The 24,799-nt window shown below is 40.4% G+C and overlaps 1 protein-coding gene across 5 annotated transcripts in view; it reads left to right on the top strand.

Annotated features, from left to right (window-relative positions):
- The window catches only part of NCOR1 (nuclear receptor corepressor 1), a 236,298-nt gene that overhangs the window by 57,354 nt on the left and 154,145 nt on the right, over positions 1-24,799 (top strand). For all 5 annotated transcript variants that reach the window (XR_013997027.1, XR_013997028.1, XR_013997029.1 and 2 more), the window contains exons 3-4: positions 442-575; positions 20,152-20,344. Coding sequence is in view for 1 of the 5 variants with exons in the window: in XM_081110795.1 (XP_080966921.1) it covers positions 442-575; positions 20,152-20,344 (327 nt within the window). In the remaining 4 variants the exon portion in view is untranslated. The remainder of the gene's footprint in view (positions 1-441; positions 576-20,151; positions 20,345-24,799) is intronic.

Below are 24,799 nucleotides of genomic sequence, written 5' to 3'. Positions count from 1 at the left end.
CTCTTAACCTAGCAGGTTGAGTCTCTGGACTTCTGTTTCTTCATTTGTAAATATACATGAATTTAACTGGATGGCTTTTGTTACCCTTTCAGCTTACTGATTTTGAATTTAAGATTGGCATACTTTTTAGGATTTCATATTGAACACATGAGTTTGAGATCTTACTACATGAATAATATAGATTGGAAATTATTGTTAGAAGAATGAATCAAAATTGAACACAAAATTTAATTTGAATTCCTTTGAATGACATATAGTTAAAATGTTTATTGTTTTAGGTTTTGGAGAAAGAATTAGGTAAGTAAAGGGTTGAAATCATCAGTGCTATTTCTTTCCATACTTAGTGGCCCATAACTACCTTCATGCATTTATATTTGCTTTGATTTCATGATGCTTTTCACTTTTTGGTTAATAATTAATGTATGATTATTTTAATACTAGGAATTTGCAGTCCCTGATTATCGTTCTTCTCATCTTGAAGTCAGTCAAGCGTCACAGCTTTTGCAACAGCAGCAGCAACAGCAGCTTCGCAGACGACCTTCCTTGCTTTCAGAATTTCACCCAGGTTCTGACAGGTAATGGGGTTTCTTTTATTTCTCTCTAGGACTGAACTTGTGAAGTGTGCCTACTTCACGGGTGTGTTAATTTCTTTAATTTAATTTTTTTATTTTACAATTTTATTAACCAAACTGTGACTGGTCATTTATAGTTTGTATTTTATTTGTTTTTATTTGTTTATCTTTTGGAGTTGTTGTAATTAGTGAACCAACCCTTAAAATTTGTTCCCATAGTTCAAAGTTAATGCTGTGTATCGGGACATCAGGTAGACCTACGCTTGAATCCTGGTCAGCAGTGTGGCCTTGATCATACTATGTACAAGGTGGGAGCAAAAGTAGGTTTACAGTTGTTATATGGAATATAACACAATAATTAATAAAAATAATGCAAGAATAAACTCTCTGTATTGTGTAAACCCACTTTTGCCCCAGCCTGTATAAATTGGTGTTCTCTATTTAGGCTACTTATTAGAACTGCCTAGGAGCTGGGGTTTTTTCTTTTGGTTTTATGCAACAAATGTTTATTCTTGGTCACACTACATGTTTTTTTTTGTTTTGTTTTTAATCTTCACTGGAGGATATTTTTCCATTGATTTTCAGAGAGAGTGGAAGAGAGAGGGAAAGACTGAGAGAAATATCGATGTAAGAGAAACACATTGATTGGTTGCCTCTTGCATGCACCCAGACCAGGTCCCGGGACAGGGAGGAGCCTGCAACCAGGGTACATGCCTTTGACTGGAATCAAACCCAGGACCCTTCGGTCTGCAAGCTGATGTTCTATCCACTGAGCCAAACTGGCTAGGGCTGCCTGGGAGCTTTTAAATCTTGATGCCCAGCACAGCTGGCATGGCTCAGTGGTTGAGTGTCAACTTATGAACCAGGAGGTCACCGTTTGATTCCCGGTCATAGCACATGCCCGGGTTGCGGGCTCAATTCCCAGTGTGGGACATGCAGGAAGTAGCTGATCAATGATTCTCTCTCATCATTGATGTTTCTGTCTCTCCCTTTCCCTTCCTCTCTGAAATCAATAAAGATATTCGATAAATAGATAGATAAATAAATAAAACTTGATGCCCAAGTGTCATTTCAGAATACAAGTTCCCTTGAACAACAAGGGTTTGACCTGTACAGGTCACTTATACACGGATTTTTTTCAGTTGACACTTACAGTTCAATTGACTGCAGTTCAGTTGACCTGCGTAGTTCAAATCCCGGTTGTTTGAGGGTCAACTGTCTGTTGGGACTCTGCATATGCGAGGGCCAACTTAAGTTATAGTGGATTTTCTATTGAGTGCTCTAACTGCTATATTTGTTTAAGGTTCAGTTTAATTAAATCGGTATCTGGGATTGGGCCCAGGCATTCCCTTATGTCTAAAATTTCCCAGGTCATTCTCATTTGTAGCCAGGATTGCAAATCACTGATTTAGGCTCTTCAAACCTTAGTTTTCTTGCTTGTAAAAATGGGGGCATTAATGTCTTTGTTCTCAAAGGATGGTAAGTATTTGATGAGATAATATTGACTCTTTACATGTTAGATACTCATTTTCCCTAGAGTCATTATCATCTCTGCTATCTTTGACTTCATTCTTACTCTTGATACAAAATATTTTGAAACACAGTAAGTATCTTTATTAAATTGCCTTCCTGGTTTTAGCAATTTTATAAAGAACCTGATTTCCGATTTTAAAAATATATTTACTGTTTCAATTTTGAGGTGATAAAAGGGCTTGAAATTATTTAGTCATGTTTAAAGTTATTTTAAAATACATTTCTTGGTGAAGGTTGTAGAGAGACTTCAGATCACTCTTCCCCCAATTTTTAGCAAATATAAAAAAAATAACTTTTTAAAAAGGGGCTAAAAATTCCCCCTTTATAAAGAAGGAAAGACATATAGCCACTGCCATAAACTTGGAAGAGTGGCATTTAAGGAAGGAATTAGAAGAATCTTGCATCACTTGGCTTTCTAGTCCCTATTTCTTTACTCAAGAAGCAGTGTTAAAGAAAGAAAGAGGATCATTAAAGTCCTAGGATTTCTTATGCATAATCTTCAGTTTGAGAAAATTTAAGTCTGGGTGGTTTGCTTGGAATCCCCATATGCCATTCTGCAGGAGGAGCTGTCACGGTGTGCGGTTTTCCAAATCGGTGAGCCAAAACTATCAGGATTGACTTACATGTCTGGTAAAGTGGCCAGGATTCTTACCAAAGGCTCTGGCAGCTTCAACCAAGGTTTCCCTTACTTTGCTCTTTTTCCTGTTCCCTCAGGCTATAGAAAAGTATCTAGAAAGCCATACCCAGTCCTCCATCTGTAAACAAACACATGACAGGCAAAGTAGTGATGAGCAAGGAAAACCCTTCACTCTATTCCACACCAAAGAGAAAGTCCGAGAGGGGCTGCCCCTGTTGTACCTGAATAGGAGGGTAAGGGATGCCATGAACAGGGCTAACAAATCCCTGGAAAAGAAAATTAATAAGCAGTACTGTATGCCCCAAACAAAGACCTCTACATGTAAGAAGACAAAAACAAAGAACATACGGCATGAGTGCTATGCACTATAGAAGAACCTATATATATAAAAGGCTAACACGCTAAGTGTCTGACTGGTCGCTATGATGCGCACTGACTCCCAGGGGGCAGAGGCTCAGTGCAGGAGCTACTTTGATGCGCACTGGCTATGTACAGAGAAATGGCACTGCGGACCTGGTGCCCACAAAGGAACACTCGGCTTCCCCCAAGTGGGACACAGGCCCCGCCACCACCCTGGAGCCCACCAAATTGCAGCTGACGCTGCCGAGACCTCATGGTGCAAACTGCGGCCCACAGCCCAGCCCAGCCAGAAAAGATAGCTATGGGTGCTGGGTAATGATGTCACGTAGCAATCCCCGGCTTCCTCTCCCTAGCGACGACTAGCTTCCTTGCAGTTTTTTCAGCCCAGGAACATGACTTGCTTTATACCCAGGTGCAAACATTTCACACTTTAACCAAATGTCTATGAAGCGTTTTCCCATGCCTCATCTCATTTGATCCTCACAGAAGTCCTGGAGTAGGTAGGTAGGAGACTCGGTAGAATTTCTGTTTTCATTAGTCAGAAAATGGAGATTTAGAAAGTTTAGAAACTTGACCCGACTGAAAAGAAGTAAGAAATGGTGGACCTTGAAAATGACTTCAGGTTTTCTCACTGTGCAGAATATAGTCAAACACTGCTGCAGTTAAATATTTTACCATTTGTTTTCCCTGCATGATCTACGATAATAATCTGCTTCGTGTTCATATTTACTGCTGTGTTGCTGACAATTACCTAAAAGAGAAGTTGGGGTGCTTCACTGGGCTGGAGAAAGTTTAGCTACATTAGAAAGAAGGTCTAATTAAGTAAGTTTATTCTATATCTATAAAAGGCTGAGTTGACTCACGCATGTGTGATACATATAAAGCTCTCACTGGTGTAAGCGCACCTGTGTGTTTCGATCTGTCATTGTCGATTGTGAATTTGGTTGTCACTTCTATTATAGAGAAAGGGCAAATAGCGATATTAAAATATTTCTTCTAATTAATTTCCTTTCAATGTGCATGAATCCGTGCACTGGGCCACTAGTTTAAAATTAATGAAGTATTCAAACACAAAACAGCCAAATTAGATAAAATGGAAGATTGGACATTCCAGTGCCCCCAACCTCATCACTATGTACTTAACATATAAAATGAGGTAAACAGAATTAAAATAGGTGTGGCTAAAGGTCAGACCTTTGTTATGGAAGAAAGTTGTAAGATAATAAGAGTGAATGCAGAAGAAAAGGACAAAGATGAAAGCAATTTGAAAGAAGTTGATTAATCTGAAGGACAAATTACAACCACCCAATGTATCATATGAGCATGTGTTTCTGAAATGAAGAACATGGTAAAGGGAAAAAAAATTCATAATAAAATAATCCGTTTTTTTCCTTGTAAAGTAAACAAAGTTGATAAGAAATACCCATACCTGTCTCTAGGAAAAAATTACACAGAATGATCAATATCTAGACAGATCCTTGTTAACTTATTAAAGTTCAAGGGTAAGTAAAATAATCAGGAATCCAGTAAGCAAAATTAATCTATTTTGGAAGAAGAGTCTGGCCTCAAACTTCTATAGTGTCAGAAGATAGTAGAACAATAGCTACAAAATTCTCAGAAAAAGGAATTGAGATCCAAGAATATTATGCCAGACATGTACAAGAATAATAGCAATACACATTCTTAGACATGAAAACACTGAACATCTAAAACTTTAAAAAACAATTTCTAGTAGGTGATGGGATCTAGCTAAATAGAGAATAGATGCCATAAACTCATTTAAGTAGAAAGTCCATATGAGTTATTTAGATGAATTATGGTATTATAACAGAATGTCAATAATAGTTCTTGACAAAGGAAAAAGACTATAACTACCCCACTTAGAGGTATGGTAACTATTGGGAGAATGTATAAAGGTATGAATTTGAAAAATGTGGTTGGAGTGAGTTGGTACTTATATAATGGAAATGTTAAATAAAATTTCATCTTTTTTTTGCAGGCCAGCAGTGAGTGGCCCTGGTTCTAAGTGCTATGCTAATCCTCACCTGAGGATAGTTTTACCTTTTTTTTTTTTTAGAGTGAAAAGGAGGGAGGGTATGTGTGTGGGGAGAGCAAGAGCAAGAGAGAGAGAGAGGGAGGGAGGGAAGGAGGAAGGGAGGGAGGAAGAGAGAGAGAGATATGAGAGAAACACATTGCTTGGTTGCCTGCTCCATGCACCCCAGCTGGGCCCGGTACTGAACCTGCAACTCACATACATGCCCTTTGGTTTGTAGGCCAGTGCTCTAACCACTGGGAAACATGGGCCACAGCTAAAATATCACCTTTTTAATGGTTTTTATAATGTTTTCCTTACCCTTTAAGAGGAATTTTTTAGGAACTACTTTTCTTGTGATAAAGAAGCTTTTATCTGGTATATAGCAGCAGTTCTTTCCATTTTAAGCTTTATTACATATTTTTTTCTCATATCTGTATAAAAATAAAACAGATATTCTTAAAAAATACAGTTTGTGATTCTTTTTTTTTTTTTTAATATATTTTATTGATTTTTCACAGAGAGGAAGGGAGAGAGATAGAAAGTCAGAAACATCGATGAGAGAGAAACATCGATCAGCCGCCTCCTGCACATCTCCCACCGGGGATGTGCCCGCAACCCAGGCACATGCCCCCGACTGGAATCGAACCTGGGACCTTTCAGTCCACAGGCCGACGCTCCATCCACTGAGCCAAACCGGCTTCGGCCAGTTTGTGATTCTTTTGTTGTTGTGTTAATCCTCACCTGAGGATATTTTTTTCCCCATTGATTTTTCTTTAGAGATAGTAGAAGGGAAAGGGAGAGACAGAGAGAGAATTGATTGGTTGCCTACGCATGGGCCCCAACCAGGGTCGGGGAGTGAACCTGCAACACAGGTACGGGCCCTTGCCCCAGCATTGAACTTGAGACCCTGTGGTGCACAGGCTGATGCGCTAATCATTTAGAACACTGGCCAGAGCTTAAAGGTATTTAAAGATGGTATTAAGAAATGAAAGTCAGTAAAATATAGGAACTTTTATGTTTAAAAGTCTACAGCATTTTTATTATTAAAATCTGGTGTTCTTGTTTTTTGTTTCTGTTTTTGGATACTCACTTTGTTTATCCATTCTTCAATTGAAATTTGATTTGTTTTTACTTTTTGACTATTATGAGTAATGCACATTCATACACAAATTTTTGTGTGGCATTTATTTTCCTTTCTCTCGGTAATTTAACTTGCAGTAGAATTGTTCGATGATATAAATGAACGTTTAAGATTTCTTTACTATTTGAGAAACTACCAGATTGTTTCCAAATTGGCTGCAACATTCTGTAGGTATTATTTTTTAAAAGGCAAAAATGTTAATTTAGAATGTACATTTCATGTTTAGCTTCACCAGGACTCCCAATATATAATTGTAAGTGTTTTCACAAAGATTTTCATAGTACATTTGAATTTTTTGAAATTTTAAATGTTAAATTATATATTTACTTATTAATGTATCAGTGCTTTTGTTTTTCTAAAAAGGAACAGCAAGCTGAAATGGGAAAAATCTGATTTTTTAATGGAAAGAGAGCTTTCCATGCTCTGTCTGTCTTAATTGTTTGGTGTCCTGCAATGCCTTGGGCTCCCCTGCAGCACTCGTAAATCTTACAGGCAAAATGTAATACTTGGAAGTTAGTTCTTATAGGTTGTGTCCTGAGCAATGGTGCCTATTTGAGGGGACATCTGAGGGCTGAAAGATAGCTCAGGCAGTTAGCTGGGCCCTTTACACCAGAAGGTTGCATGTACTTACAGAAATTTCAAACAAAATCTCCATGCAGGCTGACAGTGAGTGGCTCTGGTTCTAAGTGCCATGTTGAGGAGCTTGGCTTAACCTAATGCTGGATGCTTGTTTTTGATATATTACTTTTGGCTGTTTTGTGGAGGGTGAACTTGGAAAGACTAGATGCAACAGAGAACACGTAGAGGACCTGACCTATAAGAGAAAGAGAGAATATGTGGATAAGATAGGGCGATGTAATTGAAATGGAGAGGAGACACACCAGTAAATTAAGAGGTAAGACTTCCAAGACCTGGCAATTGGCAAAGATGAGGGAGTAAACATGGATAAATCTTAGGTTTCCAACTTGTTGGTTGTTGTTGGTTCCAGCAACTGTGATAGAGAATAAGGACAGAGCAACAATGTAAGACACCTTGAGTTGGTATGAATTAAGTTTGGGGTACCCATGAAACATCCAGGTGGAGATGTATCCAGGATGCTTGGGGAGGGTCTAAATCAGGGGTGTGGAACATCTGGCCCGAGGGCCATATAAGGCCCCCAAATACATTTGGTCTGGCCCTGCCAAGGTATTAGGGGTGAGTTAATTAAATGTGTGACCAAATATAGCAGGCTAATTTTTAAGTTGGATGTTATAAATATCCAAATGGCTTTGGCAGAAAAAGGTTCCCTGTGCCTGGTCTAGATTTAAAATACAGATTGTTATAGTGAACGAGGAACTATGAAAATTGAGAAGAGCAATAGTTTAAAGATGAACCTGTATGATTTCTAACATCTAAAGACACTGAGAGACAGAAGCCTCTGAAGGAGCGTGAAAGGAAAACTTAAAACAGTGGTCTTCAAACATGTTACTTACATGTTATTCAAAAGAATTTTGAAAAGCTGTATTCTGCTGTGTAATTTTAAATTGACGTCTAAAATTCTTCTTAGTAAGTTTGAAAAATGAATATAATTTGTCATATTGAAAATTGTCATTAAAAACCCCCTGCTGCAATATGCATTTAAAACTATCTGATGGAACCTAAATACCATAGTGATCTGATACCATCATCCACTTAAAATAACACTGTATTTGAACAAACTTATGTTTAATTGAGCTTTTTTATTCCCTTTTTTCTTGGAACTCATTTATTCATTCCTTACACAAAATTTATTTTAATGTGATATGTTTTTATTATACAAAGTCTTATATTGATCAACCTATCACACTTTTATTCAACACCAAAGTATATAAAAGTATCTGTAAGGTGTTCTATTTGAAAAAACCTTCCAGATTGAAGTATAATCATTATGTTATAATTATTTTTTAACATTTAAAAATTTTTTTAACATTTTATTTTCTATTACAGTTTATATTCAGTTTCATTTTGTATCAGTTTCAGGTATATAACATAGTGGTTAGATAATCAGATATTCTACAAAGTGGTCCTCTTGATATTTTAAGTACATACCTGGCACCATACATAGTTATTACAATATTATTGGCTATATTTCTTATGCTGTACTTTTACTAGTACATCTTGGGACTGTTTTGTAACTACCAATTTATAGTTGTTAATTCCTTCACTGTTTTCACTCAGCCCCTTCTGTCCCCTTCCTTCTGGCAATCATCAGTCTGTTCTCTCTATCTGAGAGTCTGTTTATATTTTGTTTGTTCATTTATTTTGTTCTTTAGATTCCATATATAAGTGAAACCATATGGTACTTGTCTTTTTCTGTTGGGCTTATTATCTATAATAATAAAAGCATAATATGCTAATTAGACCAGACAGCTGAACGTCCTTCTGGACAAAGCCGCGGCGGCTGCGAGAGCCGAGGGCAGGCAGCTGTGGCGCCAGCAGCAGCAGCAGCAGTATGATGGGGGCGGTGCCTTCCCCTGATCGGCCCAATTGCCTCCCATGGAGGGAGGCTATACTGTGGCTTAGTCCTGCTCCCTGTGAGAAGGGGCCCTCAGCCATCTTGGGACATCCCCTGAGGGCTCCCAGACTTTGAGAGGGGGCAGCCCGGGCTGAGGGACCTCCCTCCCCAGTGCACGAATTTTCATGCACCGGACCTCTAGTGCCTAACATAATACCATCTAGTCAGCGGTTCTCAACCTGTGGGTCGCGAACAATGAAAATACATCCTGCATATCAGATATTTACCTTACGATTCATAACAGTAGCAAAATTACAGTTATGAAGTAGCAAAGAAAATAATTTCATGGTTGGGGGTCACCACAACATGAGGAACTGAATTAAAGGGTTGCGGCATTAGGAAGGTTAAGAACCACCGCGGCTAGGTTTATCCATGCTGTCAAAAAAGGTTAGATTTCCTTCTTTTTTTATGGCCGAGTAAAATTGCATTGTATATATCTACTACAACATTTTATCTACTTATCTATTATTGGACACTTAGGTTGCTTCCATGTCTTGGCTATTGTAAAATATGCTACAGTAAACATAGGGTTGTATATGTCTTTTCGAATTAGTGTTTTGGATTTCTTTGGATAAATACCCAGAAGTGGGATTTCTGGATCATATGGTAGTACCGTATTTAATTTTTTAAGGAACCCTCTGTATTGTTTTCCATAGTGACTGCACCAGTCTGCATTGCCATCAACAGTGAAGGAGGGTTCACTATTTTCCACATTTTTGCCAACATTTGTTTGTTGATTTATTGATGACAGCCATTCTGATAGGTATGAAATGATATCTCATTGTGGTTTTAATTTGCACTTTCTCTGAGGATTAGTGGTGTTAAGCATATTTTCACATGTATATTCTGGTCCTCTGTGCATTTTTTAGTTGGATTGTTTGTTCTTTTGGTATTGAGTTGTATGATTTCTTGATAAATTTTGGATATTAACCCTTGATGTATCTAATGTTATCATTGGTGAATATCTTCTTTGATGAATTGGTTGTCTTCGTTTTGTTGATGGTTTCCTTTGCTCTGCAAAATGTTTTAGCTTTATATAGTCCCATTGCTTAGTTTTTTCTTTTGTTTTTCTTTTCTTAGGAGATATATCAGAAAAAATGTTGCAGAGAGAAATGTCAGAGATTTTACTGCCTATGTTTTCTTCTAAGAGTTTTGTGGTTTTGAATCTTACATTTTAGTCTTTAATCTATTTTGAGTTTATTCTTGTATATGTTGTAAGAAGGTGGTCTAGTCTCATTTTTTTTTTAATGTATCTGTCCAATTGTTGCAGCACCATTTACAGAATAGACTGTGTTTACTCCATTGTATGTTTTTGCTTCCTTTGTCATAGACTAATTGACCATATAGTCATGGGTTTATCTCTGGGCTCTCTATCCTGTTCTATTGATCTATGTGTCTGTTTTTATGCCAGTACCATGCAATCTTGATTACTGTAGCCTTGATATCAGGTAGCGTGAGACTTTCAACTTTGTTCTTATTTCTCAAGATTGCTGTGACTTTTTGGGGTCTTTTGAAGTTCCATATAAAATTTTGGATTATTTTTACTAGTTCTCTAAAAAACGCCATTTGGATTTTGATAGGCATTGTGTTCAGTCTGTTGATTGCTTTGGGTAGTGTGAACATTTTAATGATGTTAATTCTTTCTGTCTATGAGCATGGGTATGTGCTTCCATTTATTTGTATATTCTTCAAGTACAGGTCTTTTACTTCCTTGGTTAAATTTATACCCGAGTTGTTTTTGTTTTTTACGCAATTATAAATGGTATTGTTTCTTTAGTTTCCTTTTCTGATAGTTTATTATGGTTGTATAAAAATGAAGCTGATTTCTGAATATTTATTTTGTATCTTGCTACTTTACTGAATTCATTTATTAGTTCTAGTAGATTTTTGGTGAAATCTTTAGGATTCTCTATATACAGTATCATGTCATATGCAAATAATGACCATTTTACTTATTTCTTTTCAGTTTGGATGCCTTTTTTTTTTCTTGTCTGATTGTTGTGGCTAGGACTTCCAGTACTGTCCTATATAATAAATCCCTAATATGCAAATTGACCAAACTGCAGAATGACTGGTCTCTATGACATGCACTGACCACCAGGGGGCAGATGCTTAGTGAAGGAGCTGCCTCCTGGTTGTCAGTGCGCTCCCACAGAGGGAGTGCCGCTCAGCCAGAAGTCGGGCTCTCCGGGCTCTCCCGCCTCCACTGCAGGTGAGCGGTAAGGAGTGAGGGGTCCCGGACTGCAAGAGCCCCAGACTGCGAGAGGGCGCAGGCTGTTCTGAGGGACTCCCTCCCTCCTCACCCCCCCCACCCCCCCACCCCCGTGCATGAAGGACCTCGTGCAGTGGTCCTCTAGTGTTGAATAAGCTTAATGAAGGTGGACATTCCTGTCTTTTTTGTGATCTTAAAAGAATGCTTTTAGTTTTTCCCCCTTCAGTATGGGTTTGTTTTATATGGCCTTTATTATATTGAAGTATGCTCTCTCTATTGCCACTTTGCTAAAAAAATTTTTTAATAATAAAGGGGTGGTGGTTTTTGTCAAATGCTTTTTCTGCATGTATTGATATGATCATATGATTTTAATCTTTTTTGTTTATGTATATCACATTACGTAAATCATTAATTAATTTATAGATATTGAACTAACCTTTTATCCCAGGATTAAATCTCATTTGATCATAGTGTATGATCTTTTTAATATATTGCTGAATTCAGTTTCCTAATACTTTGTTGAGGATTTTTGCATCTATGTTCATCAGGGATATTGGCCTATAATGTTCTTTCTCTGTAGTGAGTGTCTTTACAGACAGTCCTTGGGTTATGTTGGATTTGACGTACGTTGTTTTGTAGTTACATCGCCATCTCCCATTTATTTATATATAAAAAAAAGCTCCATCATTTTGACATATGTACATATGTGCTTTATGTTTTTTAGTATTTATTTACCACAAGTAAAGGTCAGGAATTGTTATCTTTATTTTATATGTTTTTTACTGTTTCACTTCATTACTGCTGTGTATGTGCTCCATGTGAGTGATGTAAGTGCTTATGTAGTTGGTTCCAACTTAACGGTGAAAATCGCGTTACGTTGCGCTGTAGGAACGGATCTCCCACGTAACCTGAGGACCTACTGTATCTGGTTTTGGAATTAGGATAATACTGGCCTTGTAAAATGAGCTTGTGAGTCTCCCCTTTTTCTGAAATATTTTAGAATAGTTTGAGAAAGATAGGTGCTAGTTCTCTTTGAATATTTGGTAAAATTTACCTGTGAAACCATTCAGTCCAGGACTTTTGTTTGTTGGGAGTTGTTTGATTACTGCTTTGATTTTATTGGTTATAGTTGGTAATAGTTGTTAAAATTTTTTGTTTCTTCTCAATACAGTCTTGGATGATAGTTCGTTTCTAGGAGTTTACCCATTCCAAGATTGTACCATTTGTTGGCATATAGTTGTTTGTAATATCCTATCCTATCTAATAATAGGCAAACATGGTAATTGCCCGTACCTTCGCTATGCCTCCCATGGGCTAATCAGCACGATATGCAAATTAACCGCCAACAAAGATGGCGACTGATTTGCATACTGTAGGCAGGGCGGGCCTGGGCGGTTGGGACCCCTGTGTGCGACCCTGGGTGGGCGGGACCCCCATGTGCAGTCCTGGGTGGCGGGGCTTGGCGGCACGATCGGACCGAGGAAGCCCTATTCTTGCAGGGGCTGCTGGGGGCCCGATCAGAGACACAAACATGCAGGCCCAGCACTCAGCAGCCCCAAGCCCCGCCATCAGGGTGCTGGGGCTGCTGGGGATACCAGAGACACAAACCCGCAGGCCCAGCACCCAGCAGACTCAAGGCCAGCCACCGCGGTGCTGGGGCTGCTGGAGGCTGGATGAGAGACACAACACACAGGAGGGCCCGGCACCCAGCAGACCCAAGCCCTGCCACCATGGCGCTGGGGCTGCTGGGGGCTGGATCAGAGGCACAAACCCTCAGGGGGGCCCTGAACCCAGAAGCACCAAGCCCCGCCACCACAGTGCTGGGGCTGCTGGGGGCAGGATCGGAGACACAAACCTGCAGGGGGAGTCCGGCACCCAGCAGCCCCAAAGACCACCACCTCGGCACTGGGGCTGCTGAGGGCAGGATCAGAGACACAAACCCTGCGAGCCCTGCACAGGACGGGTGCTCTGGTCCAGGCGAAGTGCTTTCCCTTCAACCCAGCTCTCCCTGGGAGTCTGGCCTGGAGGGCGCTCTCCCTGGGAACCCGGAAATCCGCCTCTGGGGTGACTCTGCAGCAGCCACGCCTGGTGAGCCACGGAGAGAGTGACCTACCCATGTGGATATGTACACACGCAGCTGCCTTAGTTGAAGTCGTCCTTGATGTAGGAGCCGGGGTTATTGGGGATCAGAGTGGGCCAGGTTGGAAATGGAACCCCAGCTCCCCACTGAATAACTAGAGCACACGGTCCTCAGTCACTTCCTGAGCAGCAGTCAGCCTCAACTGGGGATCAACCCGAAACTAAGTAGGTGCCCTGGCAGTGTGGAACCCAAACCTTTGCTGTAGCAGAGGAGCTCTGACCCACAGCAGGGGCCAGGACAGCTGGCGAGTGCAGCGGTGGTGGCGGGAGCCTTTGCGGCAGCACTAAGGGGCAGCAAGCCAAGCAGTAGGAAGCAGCAAGCAGGTCGGTGGTAAGGAGGGAGGGGGTTCCGGACTGTGAGAAGGCACAGGCTGGGCTAAGGGACCCCCCACCCATCCCCAGTGCATGAATTTCGTGCACCAGGCCTCTAGTCCTATCTAATAATAGAGAAACATGGTAATTAACTGTAACTTCGCTACCCTTCCCATTGGCTAATTAGCAAGATATGCAAATTAACTGCCAGCCAAGATGGAGGCCGGCAGCCAGAAAGCTGAAGCAAACAGGAGGTTTGCTTGCTCCAGTGATGAAGGAAGCCAAGGTTCCCCGCCTGCCGCTGCTGACCTCTGAGCTCCGGATGCAACCATGTTGCAATTATATAACCTAAACAAGCTCCAGAAACCTGCTTTCAGCCAGTGCCGCCTCAGAGCTTAGAGCGGCCAGTGATGGCAACAGAGTTTCAATTATAGAATCTAAACAAACCCAGATACCTGCTTTCAGCCGGCAATGGCCTCAGAGCCGGAGCCGGCTCTCAGCTCCAGTGACAGCTATAGAAGGTAAGTAAGTCCCAGAATAAAAAAAAAAAAGAAAAAAGGAGAGTCTGGGAGCTTCAGTCACCCACCAGCCTGAAAACAGCCCTCAGCCCCTCACGCAGACTGGTCAGGCACCCAAGTGGGGACCACCACCCTGAAGGGGGTGTGACCAGCTGCAAACAGCCATCAACCCATCATCCAGGCTGGCCAGGCACCCCAGTGGGGACCCCCACCCTGAAGGGTGTGTGACCAGCTGCAAACAGCCATCATCCCCTCATCCAGGTACCCAAGCAGGACCCCCCACCCTGATCTGGGACACCCTTCAGGACAAACCAGCCGGCCCCCACCCATGCACCAGGCCTCTGTCCTATATATGAAACAGGTAATATGCAAACTGACCCTAACAGCTGAAGGACTGGGAATGACTGATCAGTATGACACACACTGACCACCAGGGGGCAGACGCTCAATGCAGAAGCTGCCCTCTGGTGGTCAGGGCGCTCTCACATGGGAGGAGCTCTGCTCAGCCACAAGCCAGGCTGATGGCTGCCAGTACAGCGGTGGTGGTGGGAGCCTCTCCTGCCTCCTCAGTAGCGCTAAGGATGTCCGACTGCATTTTAGGCCTGCTCCCCGCTGGCAAGTGGACATCCCCCGAGGGCTGCCAGGCTGGCAGAGGGATGTCTGATTGCCATCTTAGGCCCAATCCCCCCCCCGGGGAGCGGGCCTAAGCCAGCAGGTGATCATCCCCTGAGGGGTCCCAGACTGCGAGAGGGCACAGGCCGGGCTGAGGGACCCCTCCTCCTCTCCGAGTGCACAAATTTTTGTGCACCGGGCCTCTAGTCCTATATAATAAAAGAGAAACATGCAAATTAGTGTTTCTCCGCTATGCGCAAGCCACGCCCACCAGCCAATACGGAGTGGGTATGCAAATTAACCCAACAAAGATGGCATGTTATTTGCATACACAGAGCAGAATGGGAGAACTGGCAGCTTGGGGGGACGTGGCTCCCTCAGTTGCTCCCTCGGTTGCTCCCTTGGTGGGACGTGGGTCCCTTGGTTAGAAAAAACCCAGAGTGCAGGGAGCACCAGGAATGCTGGGAATCATAGTTCTGGTGGCAGACGGCTCTCGTAGACAGTAGAGCAGGGGTGGGCAAACTTTTTGACTCGAGAGCCACAATGGGTTCTTAAACTGGACCGGAGGGCCGGAACAAAAGCATGGATGGAGTGTTTGTGTGAACTAATATAAATTCAAAGTAAACATCATTACATAAAAGGGTACGGTCTTTTTTTTTTTTTTTTTTTAGTTTTATTCATTTCAAACAGGCTGGATCCGGCCCGCGGGCCATAGTTTGCCCACGGCTGCACTAGAGCAAAGTGAGCCTGGAGCACTGTTGCGGTTGGGGATTTAGGGAAAGCAAAGGTGAGAGACATAAGTAAAATCAGAGTGTCTAGGAAAAATGTAAGGGAAGATATCCTAAAACTTCAGGAAATCTAAACCAATGGAGCAAAGAAGAAAAAATGCCTCTATTATTCTGTGAGCAACAAACCAAACTGGGTTGGGGGTCTCAGACATTTCGCTCATATGATTGCAAAGACAGACAGAAACTTCCAGATTGGAGAGGGCTCCCAGATTGGAGAGAGTACAGGTTGGGCTGAGGGACCCCCCTTCCAATCTCCCCGTCCCCCATTGCACACATCTTCGTGCACCGGGCCCCTAGTTTTCCTATAATCCTCTGTATTTCTGTGGTGTCAGTTATTACTTTGTATTTCTTTTCCAAAATTGTTTTGGCTATTTGGATTCCCCTGTGATTTTATGTGAATTTTATGGTGGGTTTTTCTCTTTCTCCAAAAACAAAACAAAACACGCCATTGGGATTTTATTACAGATTACATTGAATCTGTAGATCAAGCATGTCAAACTCAAAGGTTAACTAACACAGGCCAAATAAACAAGGTTTAAGTTTCTGTGGGCCTCAAAGAAACAAAAGTTTCAATTTTCATGGAAACATAGGTTTGTTTCGATAGAGACATGCTGAATACAAAGGACTAAAATAAATGAGTAAATTGTTAACAAAATAATAGAATATTTTAATAAAAATTAAACATTTTTTCTTGAACATTAACTTACCAGACGTTGAATAACTGCACAAATTAATAAGTGTAACACAAATAAACCTATTTTTCTTGTTCTCCCAAAGTGAAGTATTTCCTGTTGTGCACACCAAACAAGTCAGTCCAAGACTAATGATGTGGCAGTCAGCTGCTAAAATATTTTCTGCTAGTATTAGTGGAGAGAAATGGTGCGCCTGCGCGTAAGGCACATAAAGGAAATGAATGCATCACAATGATAGTAATCAGTCATTAGTGCATGTTGTAGTTTGTTATTAATAACTAGAGGCCCGGTGCACAAAAATTTGTGCACTCGGGGGGGTGGGGCGTACCTCAGCCTGGCCTGTGCCCTCCCGCACTCTGGGACCCCTCGGGAGATAACGACCTGCTGGCTTAGGCCTGCTTCCGGGTGGCAGAGGGCAGGCCCAATCACTATGTGCAGCCCCTGGTCGGGCTCAGAGCAGGCAGGGCCGATTGGGGAGTTGGGGCGCTGCCCCCTGTCATGCACAGAGCAGGGCGGATTGGGAGGTTGCGATGCCACCCTCAGTCACGCTCAGGTTAGAGCCGATTGGGGGGTTGGGGCACCGACCCCTGTCACACTCAAGGCAGGGTCGATGGGGAGGTTGTGGCACCACCCCCTCTCACGCACAGAGCAGGGCCCATCAGAGGGTTGGGGAGCTCCCTCCTGTCACGCACAGAGCAGGGCCGATCAGGGGGTTGGGGCGCCGCCACTCTCACACTCAGGGCAGGGCCGATGGGGAGGTTATGGCTCTACCCCGTCACACACAGAGCAGGGCCCGTGGGGTGGGGGGTTGAGGCGCCGCACCCTGTCACACACACAGCCGCAGGGTGATCAGGGGGTTGGGGAGCTCCCCCCTATCAGGCACAGAGCAGGGCTGATCAGGGGGTTGGGGTGCCTTCCCCTGTCATGAACAGAGCAGGGCCGATAGGGAGGTTGTGGCCCCGCCCCTGTCACACACAAAGCCACAGGGCGATCAGAGGGTTTGGGCGCTGCCCCTGTCACGCTGATCCCGGTGCTGGGAGGCATATTACCCTTTTACTATATAGAATAGAGGCCTGGTGCATGGGTGGGGCCAGCTGGTTTGCCCTGAAGGGTGTCCTGGATCAGGGTGGGGGTCCCCACTGGGGTCCCTGGCCAGCCTGAATGAGGGGATGATTTCTGTTTGCAGCTGGTCACACACCCTTCAGGGTGGGGGTCCCCACTGCGGTGCCTGGCCAGTCTGGGTGAGGGGCTGAGGGCTGTTTTCAGGCTGGGACTGAAGCTCCCAAATGCTCCTTTTATTCTTTTTTCTTTTTTTTAATTCTGGGCCAGCTTTAGCTCTGAGGCTTGGCTCCAGCTCTGAGGCCTCAGCTGCTGAAAACAGGTATCTGGTTTGTTTCGGTTCTATAATCGAAACTCTGTATCAACTCCAGCTCTGAGATCCCAGCTCTCTGAAAGCTGGTTACTGGGGTTTTGTTTAGCTTCTATATTTGTTACAATGTTTTTTAAACTGCAAGCTCAGAGGCTGGCACGGCAGGCGGGGAACTTAGCAGTCCTCCGTCACTGAAGCAAGCAAGCCTCATGTTCAGTTTAAGCTGCCTGGCTGCCGGTCGCCGTCTTGGCTGGCAGTTAATTTGCATATCGCCCTGATTAGCCAATGGGAAGGGTAGCAGTCGTACGCCAATTACCATGTTTCTCTTTTATTAGATAGGATTATGTATAACAGGATATTGTAAAAATTAAGTTACGAATTTTTCATTAAAACGTTTCTTATATACCGTTATAAAGGCTGGGACGCAAAAATATTTGTTGTGGGCTGCATGCGGCCTGTAGATAGCTTTGTGTAGTATTGTCATCTTAACAATCTTAAATCTTTCAATCTTACTATTTATTTAAGTTTTCCTTTATTTCTTCCAGCAGTGTTTTGTGTTTTTCAAGCTGTAGGTCTTGAGCCTTCTGGGTCAAATTTATTCCTATTCTATTATTTTAGATGTTACAAATTGAATTTTTTTTAAAAATGTCATTTCAGATTATTCATTGCTAATGTATAGAAATAAAACTGATTTTTGACCCAGCCAGTGTGGCTCAGTGATTGAGCAACCAGGAGGTCACAATTAAATTTCCATTTGGGGCACATGCCCAGGTTGCAGGCTTGATCTCCAGTAGGGAACGTGCAAGAGGCAACTGATCAATGGTTCTCTTTCAACATTGACGTTTCGATCTTTCTCTCCCTCTCCCTTTCTCTCTAAAATTAATAAAATACATTTTTAAATGTATTATAAAAACAAAAACTGATTTTTCCCATGTTTGTTTGTATCCTGTAATTTTGCTCTACTCATTTATTAGCTCTAACATTTTTTTGTTTGTTTGTGTGTTCTTTGGAGTTTTCTGGATATGAGACCATGCCATCTGCAAAGAGAAATACTTTTTCCTTTCCATTTTGGGTGCCTTTTATTTATTTTTGTCTACTGCGTTGACAACCCGCAATACTATATTGAGTACAAGTAGCTTCCTACCCCACTATTTTTTGTGATGTCATTGTGAATTTTAAGAAGATAATGAGCTTTTGTATCTTACATGAGATTTCAAATTTTTGAAGTACTATAATTTTATGGAATTATTTCATCATCTATCCTAAAAAATGAAATCCAGTGATTATCATTTCAATGAAATGTTTTTTTGAGCCTATGGAAAGATGATAAAATGTCAAGAAGATAAACATGTTTGTAAAATGTAATCTTCAGCCAGATATGTGTCACCAGGATAGTTGAAATGAGACAAAGCTTTACATTCTCATTGTTCTTATACCTTCTTCAGTCTGAGAGATGAGACTAAATATTATGGAGACATTTAGAGGAAGCCATAATCACTGTGGTATTTTCTCTCTTACAAGCATAAAAAAAATAAACATATTGTGGTACTCCTAGAAAATGTTATTTTTGAGAAATTTCTTTTTAAAGTTTGGCCATAAAGTAAACTATCACTTCTGTAAATAACTTGGTAAAAAATGAAAAGTCAAATGATCAAAATACTCATCTGTAGTACTCTTCGTGGTACATTACTTCAAGAAATCAAAGTCAGATTTCTGACCTTCAAGACACTTACGTACTTGGGGAAACTAAACAGTATACATGTCTGGGGGGTCAGAATTATATCTTCAAAAGCAGTGTTGCATTTTCAGAAAGAGACTTTTCTTTAAGTCTCCATAATACCTCACAACTCAAGTCATTTGTTGAGACAGAGAGAGAAAGAAAGAGAGGGGGAGGCATCAGTGTGTGAGAGAGAAATATCAATTGGTTACCTCCTGAACACACCCCAACTGGGGATCGAACTTGCAACCTAGGTATGTTCCCTAATTGGATAACCACCCCCAACCCATTGGTGTACAGGATGATGTTTTAATCAACTGTACAGCCAGCCAGGGCTAAACTTATGGGTTGTTTTTTTTTTTTTTTTTTTTTTGTTGGTTAAGAATGGTGTTATTCTAGTGTCTAGATTATACTGAATTCAATACATATAGGTTGAAATATATTATTTTATAGATACTCTTCAGCAACTTTAAATTTTCTGTAAATTGAAATCTTTTTTTTAATAATATATTTTTTATTGATTTCAGAGAGAAAAGGAGAGGGAGAGAGAGATAGAAACATCAATGATGAGAGAGATTCATTGGTCGGCTGCCTCCTCCACGCCCCCTACTGGGGATAAGCCCATAATCCGGGCTTGTGCCCTGACTGGGAATCGAAAGGTGACCTCCTGGTTCATAGGTCGATGCTCAACTACTGAGCCACTGGCCGGGCTAAATTGAAATCTTTTACTACATCTTTCATTTCTTTACCACTAACACTTCCAAATCTGTTGCAGAATATTTTTCTATTGGAATTCAATAGAAAATGATAATATTTTATAGTGAGGTATATATTCTTCTGGGGTGCGGGAGGAGGGGACAGGGATTCATTCTGGAAGCAAGCTAATTTTTTCACTTTTTTCAAAGTCCAACCAGAGATATTAGTAGGAAGTTGTACATCACTTAAACTTTTTTAAGTGTTTATTTTCTTTGTATGTATTAGGCCTCAAGAAAGGAGACCTGGATATGAACAGTTTCACCCAGGCCCGTCCCCAGTGGATCATGATTCACTGGAATCCAAGAGACCACGTTTGGAGCAGGTTTCTGATTCCCATTTCCAGCGTGTCAGTGCCACGGTCTTACCTTTAGTGCACATGCTACCAGAAGGATTGAGGTCTTCTGCAGATGCGAAGAAGGTAAATATTTGCTCCCTTACTCTGTGGAACTGTCAGTCTCTAATATTTATTTAGTTGAATTCAGGCACCTCGCCTAAAAGAATGTCCAGTTACAGTCTCTAAAGGTTAGTGCTATGGGAAAGTAAGAATTTTGTTAAATAAAACGAAAAACCACAGACTTATTGTTCCAGACTTTTGAAGTCAGTGCTTTAGATTTTTTAGTAAATGAAACCAATCTGAGGACTGTTATAAAGAAAAATTGCTATTGAATAACTCTCAAGCATTTTGTACTGGCTTGCTGGACTGTAAAATGTGGTCAGAGGTACTCAAGACTACCATAATTTTCCTAAATTTAAATTAAATTTTAAATAATCTTCTGAAATTTTTTAACTTGCAACATGGGACAAGATACTATTTATGTATGGATTAAGTGTATTTATAAAGAAAAAACATTTTTTTTCTAATATAAAAAATGTATATTCTTTAGGAGACTTGCAAGTACTAATACAAGTAAAAAGTTACCTGTAATTCTGTATCTTGGAGATAACTAATTTTAATATTCAGCTATATTTCGTGACATTTCAAATAATGTGTATTTATCAGAAGGCTCTACTAAGATCAAACCTCTTTTTCTTTGTGTTTATTATTATTTGCCTTTCTTTAATGAAATGTATGTTTGTTTATTATGCCTTTATTTTGTTGCTGTGTTTATCTCTTTTTTAGTTGAATGTATTGGGATGACATTGGTTAATAAAATTATAGGTTTCAGGTGTACAATTTTATAATACATCATCTGTATATTGTATTGTGTATTCACCACCCCAACTCAATTCTACTTCCATCACCATTTATTCCCCTTATGCCCTCTACTATCACTGCTCCCCCCCCCCCCCTTTCCTTTTGGTAATCACCATGCTATTGTCTGTGTCTATGAGGCTTTTTATTTTTATTAATCCTCACCTGAGGATATTTTTTTCCATTGATTTTTAAAGAGAGTGGAAGTGAGTGGGAGATACAGAGAGAGAGGAACATCGATGTGATAGAACCACATTGTTTGGTTGCCTCCTGCACACATCCAACTGGGACCAGGGATTGAACCTGAAACCACAGTACGTGCCCTTGACTAGAAGCGAACCTGTGACCCTTCAGTCTATGGGCTGATGCTCTAACCCAGTGATGGCGAACCTATGATACGCGTGTCAGAGGTGACACGCGAACTCATTTTTTTGGTTGATTTTTCTTTGTTAAATGGCATTTAAATATATAAAATAAATATAAAAAATATAAGTCCTTGTTTTACTATGGTTGCAAATATCAAAAAATTTCTATATGTGACACGGCACCAGCGTTAAGTTAGTGTTTTTCAAAATGCTGACACTCCGAGCTCAAAAGGTTCGCCATCACTGCTCTAACCATTGAGCAGCCAACTAGGGCTTTTTTTTTTTTTTTACCACCTGGCGACAGCATGGATGGATCTAGAAGGTATTATGCTAAGTGAAGTAAGCCCGTCAGGGAAAGACAAGTACCAAATGATTTCACTCATGTGTTGAAATCTAATGAACAACATAAACTAACAAACAGAAACAGACCCATAGATAGAGAACAGACTGACATTTGTCAGAGGGGAGGCGAGTTTCAGGGCAGGGAGAAAATGGTGAAGGGATTGAGCAAAGAGTTTATCATTTTTAAAATTGTGCATTTTACTTATTGTTAAACCTGGTACTTAGTAGGAAATGAATAAATATTTATTTTAGAGAGAATAAACTAATTCTTTAAAACTCTTAAAAATATATCAACCCCTTTACTATCATACATTAATATCTCTTACTCTCTCCCTCTTTTTATTAGCAAATCTCTTTCTTATAGTTTATTTGCCTTTACAAATAATGACTCTTCCCACCCTGATATTAGGTAAATAAATACCCACATATTTTCTTTGGGTTTTTATGCAGTGAAAAGTGATTTAAGACATAGTGATTGTCTGCAATTTATTTTCACATAGTTGGGCCAAGGTAAAAAAGGGTAAGTGTATGTATGTGTAGAGAGAAAACAAATAAAGTGTTAACTAGTGAATCTAGATGAAAGATAAATATCTATTATACTCAACTTTCAACTGTTATGTAAATGTGAAAATTTACAAACTAAGTTGGGTGGGGAAAAGCTCTTTGTCTAAGCTAGAAATGAGCTAAACTTGGGAGTTTTGATACGCTCCTCATCATACTAAATATCTGTATTATAGTTTATGGGTATAAAACAAGTATTTTTCAGCATTAAAAAATATATACTAGGTCTTCTTCCATGACTGAATAAATTGCCACAAATGTAATATCTAGTTATGGAACTTTTAGCAGAAAGGGATCTTAAAAGCTTATCCATAGGGATATAAGGATGGTTAAACATTTGTAAATCAGTCAATATGATATATCACATTAACAAAATAAAGGATAAAAACCGCATAATCATCTCAATAGATGCAGCAAAAGCATTTGACAAAATTCAGTAACCTTTTGTGGTAAAAACTTTCAACAAAGTTGGTATAGAAGGAACATAATTCAACATAATAAAGGATATGTATGACAAACCCACAGCTAATATGCTTAATATGAAAACTTCTAAGATCAGGATTCTTCATTCTTAATTCTGTCAAGAATGCCATTGGTATTTTAACAGGGATTGTATTAGATCTACATATTGCTTTAGGTAGTAATGACATTTTAACAATAGTCATTCTTCCAATCCATGAGCAAGGTACAGTCGAACTTCAGTTCTCAGATTTCTCCCATCTTGAACATTTCAGTTCTCCACCAAGTTGCTCACATAAAAAAAAGTCTCACTATCACCACTTCTATTCAGCATAGCATTGGAAGCCACAGTAATCAGACAAAACAGGAAATAAAAGGTATCCAAATTTAAAAGGAAGAAGTAAAACTGTCATTAAAACGCTAAAGACTCCACCAAAAAACTGTTAGAACTAATGAATGATTTCAGTAAATTTACAGGATATAGAATCAACATACAGAAATCTATTGTGTTTTTGTACACTACTAGTGAGTAATATGGAGAAAATAAAGCAGTCCTATGTACAATTCCATCAAAAAGGATAAAATACCTAGTAACAAATTTATCCAAAAAGATGAAATACCTATACTCTGGAAACTATAAGATATTGAATAAATTGAAGAATAAATAAATAAATGGAAGGGTATACAGTGGAACCTCGGTTCTCGAACTTAATTTGTTCTGGAAGACATTGAGAAGCAGTTTGTTCAAAAACTGATTTTTCCCCCCATTAGAAATCATGTACATTGAATTAACTCATTCCAGACCCCCAAATGATCTCTGTTTTATCCTTTTTTATATACAGTATATGTATAATGTACTTTTTAATCTGTAAACAAACACTTCTTTTCTTAACGTGTTAAGTGCCCAGTAAGTCACCGGTGACTGACACTATACTTTCTGTCGGGAAGAGAAAACAGGCTGGGCGCTTAACGTGTTAAATTTATAGAACCATCACCTACTAGCCTTAAATAAATCACTTTCAGCACTCATTCCAGGGGTGCAGCATCTTTGCTTTTTCACATCACTGCTATCACTGGCTAACAGCATTTCACTTATCCAAATCAACAAGTTTTTCTAACTCTTAATTGCCTGTGATCATTGTTTCTTTCACACCCTTAGCAACATCAGCACTCTTGATGGCCTCTTTATGTTTTATTTATTTTTTATTTTTTTATTAAATCTTTATTGCTCAGATTATTACAGCTGTTCCTGTTTTTCCCCCCATAGCTCTCTTCCACCCAGTTCCCACCCCACCCTCTGCCCTTACCCCCAGCCCCCCACTGTCCTCATCCATAGGTGTACGATTTTTTTCCAGTCTCTTCCCGCACCCCCCACACCGCTTCCCCCCCGAGAATTGTCAGTCCACTCCCTTTCTATGCACCTGATTCTTTTATATTCATCAGTTTATTCTGTTCATCAGATTATTTATTCACTTGATTTTCAATTCACTTGTTGATAGATATGTATTTGTTGTTCATAATTTTTATCTTTACCTTTTTCTTCTTCTTCCTCTTCTTAAAGGATACCTTTCAGCATTTCATATAATACTGGTTTGGTGGAGATGAACTCCTTTAGCTTTTTCTTATCTGTGAAGCTCTTTATCTGATCTTCAATTCTGAATGATAGCTTTGCTTGGTAAAGTAATCTTGGTTGTGGGTTCTTGGCATTCATCACTTTGAATATTTCTTGCCACTCCCTTCTGGCCTGCATAGTTTCTGTTGAGAAATCAGCTGACAGTCGTATGGGTACTCTCTTGTAGGTAACTGCCTTTCTTTCTCTTGCTGCTTTTAAGATTCTCTCTTTGTCTTTTGCTCTTGGCATTTTAATTATGATGTGTCTTGGTGTGGTCCTCTTTGGATTCCTTTTGTTTGGGGTTCTCTGTGCATCCTGGACTTGTAAGTCTATTTCTTTCAC

The sequence above is a fragment of the Myotis nattereri genome (genome assembly GCF_964212035.1).
Source record: "Myotis nattereri genome assembly, chromosome: 16".
Lineage (NCBI taxonomy): Eukaryota > Metazoa > Chordata > Mammalia > Chiroptera > Vespertilionidae > Myotis > Myotis nattereri.
Note: the sequence above shows the minus strand (reverse complement) of the source record. Positions and strands in the feature narration are given on the sequence as shown.